General features: G+C 38.3%; 1 protein-coding gene across 2 annotated transcripts; it reads left to right on the top strand.

Moving 5' to 3' along the window:
- The first annotated feature begins 409 nt into the window (after window positions 1-409).
- arl4aa (ADP-ribosylation factor-like 4aa) lies at window positions 410-5,898 on the top strand. 2 transcript variants are annotated; one of them, XM_008430947.2, is made up of 2 exons: window positions 410-584; window positions 3,947-5,898. In XM_008430947.2, the coding sequence occupies exon 2, from the start codon at window positions 4,049-4,051 to the stop codon at window positions 4,649-4,651; it is 603 nt and encodes a 200-aa protein (XP_008429169.1). In that variant the 5' UTR covers window positions 410-584; window positions 3,947-4,048; the 3' UTR covers window positions 4,652-5,898. The 2 variants fall into 2 exon arrangements, with proteins under 2 accessions (XP_008429169.1, XP_008429168.1); XM_008430946.2 differs by lacking the exon at window positions 410-584 and adding an exon at window positions 610-1,232.
- The last annotated feature ends 1,357 nt before the right edge of the window (window positions 5,899-7,255 follow it).

Genomic DNA, 7,255 nt, shown 5'->3' with positions numbered 1-7,255 from the left:
TTATGGCTTTTCCATGCATTGATTTATTCTATGCATCTACTCAACTGGAACATAGATTAATTTTATAGAGGATTACAACTTTACATTGCTTCTCTATTTTGCCACTGTAATGGTTTTTTGTTTGTCTGTGTTGATATTATTGTATTATGTAAAGCACTTTAAACTGTCTTGCTGCTGCAATGTACAATAGAAATAAACTCAACTTGACTTAAACCCCTAGGAAAGATTAGTTTTTCTTCTTTTTTTTCTATTACCACAACAAAGCAATAAACTTAGTGGACAGGGTGGTATAATCCCCAGCTTGTTTAGTTCTTATATTGTGTCTGGAAGAAAAGAGAAACACATGCAGGTTACGCAACTCGGTGGCTAGCAGCCAGAGTGTTGATTCCTCTGAGGGGCTTTGGAGAGTGTGGCGGTGTTTCCTGCTTTCTGACCAATCATTTTAAACAAAAACATGCGGGGATAAGCGGGGCGGCGCTGTTCCTGCAAACAACACACAGTGAATGTGGCCTCTCTCATACACACACACACACAGGCAAGGCAAAGCAGGGAAAACACGACGATTCTCCACGCCAAAGCAAACGGTAGGTTTACTCTCACGTTTGTGTCTCCGGTCGCAGTTAGCTTAGCTGTCCCGGTAGCATTTTTCCAGATCGTTTTTTTGTCTAAAACACCAAAATAGGTTGGCTTGAATGCCGTGTTTATATGCGTATTTTAGTTATCTTGTGTATCTTGGCTCTAACGAGCGTTAAACATAGTGACAAGCTTCGTATTTTTGTTGTAAATGTCTTCAAACTAGATCTATGGGTGTGTAGAATGAAATGGTGTGCCGAGCATTCTGGGCAACAGGTGATCCCGTGTTCCCAGGCGTAGAACGTGAGTGGCAGTAGTTTCAGCCAATCAGCGGACAGAGATAGGATCCCAGGAGCCAATCAGATTTGTCCGCAGTGCCCGTGTGGGTGTTGCCCTAGCCGGACAGGATACAGAAGGAGTAGCAGTGGTGTCATCAGCCATTGATCCACACGGGGCGCGGAGGAGAAGCAGCCAGCCAGGGAGGGTGGTGCTTTGCTGTTGTTAGGAGGATTTTTTTTTTTCCGCCTTCGTTGCTGTGAAAATAAGAGGAAGTACGCCGTGAGCTGGATTTCAGATCGAGTAGACGACAGAAGAACTCACATCTCAGCTCGGAGAGGATTAGATTGAATATTTTAACCACAGAGGACTCTCACTGAGAGGTAAGGGAGTGCTGCATCAAAAAAAAAAAAAAAAAAAAGAAGCTTTTTTTGTGTGTGTAAATTTCCTGAAAACCGGGGTGTGTTGGGTGAAAATGTAACTCTAATTACACCCAGATTCATTTTCAAATTGTACAGTATATTTCCTAAGAAAATGCAGCTGGTAGCTTAAATATAGTGTTACAAAGACAAAGTAGGACAAATGAAAGATTTATGCCATTCTATTACTAATAATCTTTGTTTTAATCTTTGCATTCCAAACAGGCAGGGGAATTACAAATCTGGAAGAAAATCCTACAAGCTATTGTTTTTTTCCAAAAACACTTGTGTAATATTTGTCCATATTACAAATTTTAATAATAAACGACTTCATTATTTTAAACCATTGGTTTTAAATTTTTTTAAAAATATATTTTTCTAAAAAATGCAACACATTATAAATGTGTAGTTTCATAAAATGTCACTCACGTTAATTTTGGTTTGATCAGGGCTCATAACAGGCCATTTTTATTAAGAGTTGTCTAATCAATTATTAGAAATGGGCTGCCATTTCTGGAAGAAATGCTGAATTAAACAAAATTATATGTGACATTTCTGCATTGGAATAAAGGGATAAGTAGAAATGAAGTGGCTTGTTTAGGATACAAATTAAAGGGTTAAGCTTTTAGCAGATTTTTCTAGCATGAGTAATACAACAACATTTCCTTATAGTAGGCATGAATGTTATATATTTCTTTAAGTTGGAGGAAATGCCTGAAAAACTCAGGTACAAGAAGACCAAAAGTATGAAACTGTAAAATCTCGATGGATTTCATCATTTGGCTTTTCTTGGAAAAGTTTGTTGGTTTTTGCTGCCTGCTTAATATCAGGTGCAGTGCTGCCCCAACAGGTCATTTGTATAAATTTAACACCAGTTTTAGTTACAAATCCACCAATGTAGCTCATAAATTGATCAAATTTCACCACTTTACACTAGTAGTGGGTTCTAATCTCCACCCTTAGTCATGATATGGCTACTTAAAATGGCATTTGACTCAAACATCTTCTGATCTTAAAATGCTACATTGTAGCTAAGCGAAATTTTAGTGACGTTGCCAAAAAATAAAATAAGTTAATGGTAAGAGTAGAAATAAAATCCTTCAACTATACCTATAATTACCTGCAGTAATTATGATATTTCAACATGTGGACACCCCTTCATGCCAGTAAAAGTAATTTGGAGCGAACTCCCGTTTTAGAAGCCATCAACTGGGCAATAATCCTGTATTTCCTTTTGATGGCTTTGAAAAGACATTTAATCAGAAGTTTGTAAGTGATTAGTTTGTAAATGAAGTAGACCCGTACCAATTTGTGATTTTGTAAAAGTATGGCCTGTTTAAAGCAAATTTTCTCTTTTTTCACCATTATTCTAAATATTCTACTTTCTGGTTGAAATTCAAATGTGTTTATAGTTGGGGGGGGGAACAAAGACGTTCTTGACCAGTCAAACCACCTACCTCTATCTCTGCATATGATAAAAGTAAATTCTTGGGATATTTTTGCACAAAATGAATCTGAATTATTTTTTAACACTTTATTGACAGTGAATCAAGATACTTCTGAGTCATTTCCTCAGTTGAAACTTCACCACCGAAGAGTGTTGTTTTGTGGCGTGTTCTTAGTTTTTTAAAATTTAAGTCGGTGAATTATTGGTCACATTTTTAAAGCTTAATTCTGTCAAATCCAGCCGGTGCGCCTCTGATGAAGTCATGCATGCTCGACTAGACTAGACATGCTGAGGTTTCCTGGCAAACTAACGACAGTTGCCATCAGAGTTCAGTGAAACTCTGCAGGGTTTACAGTGAGAATATGTTTTTAGATCCAACATGCTTTCTTATTGAATGCATTGAATCAGATCAGGACTCCAAATGCAAACAGACTGTTAGCTTTAAATGAAACCGTTTTATAAGTAGTAACAAACATACTGTGGTATTTCCACTCAGAAATCATTAAAGAAGAGTGGAACTTTTGGGAGAGGGGCTTCTAAACACTTAAAGTTTAACATAAATGATATGAAGAAAGAAATGATTGCAAATGGATGTACATAAATATTCTAAAAATATCTCACCCGTCAATGAGATACTGAGACTTTTTTTTATTTTGTCAGATAAATCTAAACTTTTTGGTGGTATTTTTTGCTCTTGTCGTCCATGTAAGTGACTAATAAATCATATAAACTTTAAATTCTAATGAACATTTAACAATGGAACTGAAAGACATTTTAAATATCCAAAATAAATAAACAAAACAGAAACGGTAAACAAAATAAATTATGAAGTCTCTGTAAACAAAATTGTCATTAAAAAAAAGGCTAGTTGAGACCAAAGTACCAAATTGAAGACTTTTGTCATCCAGCTTTTGGTAAAAAGAAAAAAATGATAAATCATGCAAAAGGAAATTATTGAGCTCATTTTAATTTACCATGAGTTTAGCTGATTTATTGCTTATTGCAACAGGCGCACAAGGAAATCTGTCCATTGTGGCTCTGACCACAAGCTGGAAAACCAAAATCTGATCCTAATCACACAGAGATTAACTGTGATTTAACAATTATTCCTCCTTTGGTTAATGTCGGATCCAATGTCTTCAGTTCGGTTAGGCTCAGACTAGAAAAGCAGCATCGTTACCTTTTGAATTCTGTCTTTTGCACCAAAATAACGCAGAGAATTTAATTTCAGGTAATTCCTGCTGCGTTTTCGGACTATAAAGGCCTGTGAGGATTACTTCCGGATCGCCTTTCGTGAACCTCGTTGGTTTCCTGTTTCTCCCGATGTGGAACGATGGGGAATGGACTGTCTGAACAGCCGAAGTTTTCCTCCAACATGTCTTTCTTCCAGTCCTTTCACATCGCCATTCTTGGACTAGACTCTGCCGGAAAGACGACGGTGTTGTACAGACTGCAGTTCAACGAGTTTGTGAACACTGTGCCGACCAAAGGCTTCAACTCGGAGAAGGTGAAAGTGTCCCTGGGCAGAAACCGGGCTGTCACCTTCCACTTCTGGGACGTTGGGGGTCAGGAGAAGCTCCGCCCCCTGTGGAAGTCGTACACGCGATGCACGGACGGCATCATATTCGTGGTGGACTCTGCAGATGCGGAGCGCATGGAGGAGGCCAAGACCGAGCTGCATAAGATCGCCAAAAGCTCTGAGAACCAGGGCGTCCCGGTGCTGGTGGTGGCCAACAAGCAGGACTTGAGGGTGTCGCTGGCGCAGGGCGAGATCGAGAAGCTGCTGGCGCTGAAGGAGCTGGGCCCCGCCACGCCCTGGCACCTGCAGGCCTGCTGCGCCATCATCGGGGAGGGACTCCGAGATGGCCTGGACGAACTCTACAAGATGATCCAGAAGAGGAGAAAAATGCTTCGCCAGCAGAAGAAGAAGAGATAAACTCATAAACTGCAAAAACGGCAAATCTTACAAAGTATCTTCTTGTCTAGTTTCTAGTTCAAATATCTGAGTGCACTTGAATTAAGACACTGCTAACGTAAAAGTAACTTACCAGGAGATATAGAAGCTTGTTTTAAGTAAATAATTTCTTGATGTTGACGAAAAAAGTACTAGCTCCATTGGCAGATTGTTTCACTTAGAACATTGGGAAATTGTCCTGTATAAGTGACAGTTTCCCCAATTGTCACTTTTTATAATTGGGGGATTTGGTAGTAAATTTAATGCCAGTTTCCGTTGGCATTAACGGAAACTGTAAATTTATCTACCAGTGGAACTAGCACTTTTTCACCAATATTAAGGAATTATTAGCTTAAAACAAGCTCCTACATCTTGTTCAATGGATACTTACAAGTTAGTTTTGTCTTATTTCAAGTGTAATAAGATATTTGCACTATAAAATAGACCAAAACTGCCCTGTCAGATTTGGTGTTTTTACAGGATAACAAAATGAGATTTTTTTCCCCTTGCTGTTATATTATGAAGGAACTATTGCCCCCAGACCCCCCCTGAGTGGATTTCCAGTTTCACTGCAGGTTCATATTCACTGGGCTGAGTTTTATTAGTCCAAAGGTGAGCTTTAGGATTCCCAGTCGTGGTCGGATGTCAACGTTGTTGATCAGGAAGTGAAGGTGAAGAATAACAGTAGGAGGAGGTGAAGGTTTCAGACATGTGTAGATGTGTTTTATAGCGGAACTACGCAGCACTGAAGGTTTGGGGTCTGGAAAGGTGATTGAAAATGCTTAAAGGATGCTACGTGATTTCAAACGGCTGGTTTTCATCCAATATTACCAAAAATAATTCAAGGCTTTGACTCGTTGAAGGGGGGACAAAAAAAGAGATTGCACACGAGAGGCAGTTGTATTTAATTGGTTCAAATATTGTTATATCTTGTAAAGTTTTTTTCTTCCACACTGGATTTTTTTTTTTGTTGTTTTGTAAAAGAAAAGTATTATGAATTATTACAGTATCATCTGATTGTTTGCTGTCTTTATCTAGATTTTTAAAAATGCACTTTAGATCTTCACCTTTTCTGGAGTTTACAGATTAAAAACGGATCATATTGTGTTTCGACTTTTATAGATATATTTGGACAGAAAATGCTAATGTACAGTAGTTTTTTCCACACTGGCTGACATCAGACGATATATATGCATTATGTTTTGCTAAATAAAGTATGTTTGAAGCAATGCTGGAGTGGTTGGTAATACTTTAATCCAAGATTCAAGACCTTGGTATGCGTTGCCAGGGAAAAAATGAAAAGAGGAGCAACTAAAACCAGTTCCTTTGGAGGAGCGGCTGATGTTGCAGGACAAGTTGTTCTGCGGCTCATTCACGTGACTCTTCAAAACAAAATTCATGTTCAGTCAAGCTATAACCTCTAATTTTCACTTTGCAAACTTGCCTTTGGTTTCATTTTATGCAGCCTGGATACTAATTGCACTGACAGATGAACACGCCCAAAAACAGGGTGTGTTTTAATGACTGCAGGAAGATTATAGATAGAAGATTATAACATGTCTTCCTGCAGGTTTTCAGTTCAAAAACATCACAGAGCGTCTGTTTATGAGCCTTCAAATAAGGCAAAACAAAAAGAAAAGATGTGTCAAGCTATGGTGGATACAAAGGCTTAACAACTTAAATAACCAAACTTGTGAAAAGCCTTTTCATCTCCTTGCCTGTAAGGGGCGCTACACCAAGAACTCCTGAAGGAAACGACATCAGAATCTCCGAAGAAGACTTTCTTCTTCACACAATGTTAAAAATGGAGTGGTCTCAGATTTTAGTGGTAGTAGAATTTCTTTTGTCTGTAAAAAAACAAAAAAAAAACATGAATCATTTCTCTGACTAGCACTAGACTCATTCGTTTGCTTTGATTGTATTTACCCAGAATGCCCTGTGCTATAGTCCGCTTCCTGCTTTTGGAGCTGTCTCCAATCCGCTTTGCAAACACATATGCATTCAAACCACACCAGACTTCACTTGGATTAAGGGTAACCAACGCAAAAATAATCAACCCGTGTTTTATTTTGGTGGGTCAAACTGACCGCACACTTTAAGTTCCGGGTCAGAGGTGGTTACTACCGTCGCTGTGGCTAGCTGCTTGTGCTAGGCTTTTTCCAAAATCGCAGATGTCAACAATTAACACAGCCGAAGGATTATATTGTGTGTTTTCTGGCAACCACTTGATGGTGAGTCGTTTATTTTACATACTTTGTTTTTTTTTTTTATAGAAATGCGGTAGCGACACGCCCACTCAAAAACCATGTAATGATGACTAAAAAATGGTCTTAAAGATTAAAAGATCATTATCTTTTTGTTCATTTTGTGGCCGAATAGAAGATAGATCCTCAAAGTATTAAATAAGCCCTTTGAGTTCTGTACATTTGTCCTTTTAGGATACTTTTCATTGATTTTGTAGACGGCCTATAGAACTCTGGAATTAGTTCATTTATTTTAAGTTGTTTTTATTAGTGTTACATAAGCCTGTCACAAAAAACACATTTTCCTGGACGATAGATTGTCCCAGAATTTATTGCAATAAAT

This window comes from Poecilia reticulata, linkage group LG16, assembly GCF_000633615.1.
Source record: "Poecilia reticulata strain Guanapo linkage group LG16, Guppy_female_1.0+MT, whole genome shotgun sequence".
Classification (NCBI taxonomy): Eukaryota; Metazoa; Chordata; class Actinopteri; order Cyprinodontiformes; family Poeciliidae; genus Poecilia; species Poecilia reticulata.
Note: the sequence above shows the minus strand (reverse complement) of the source record. Positions and strands in the feature narration are given on the sequence as shown.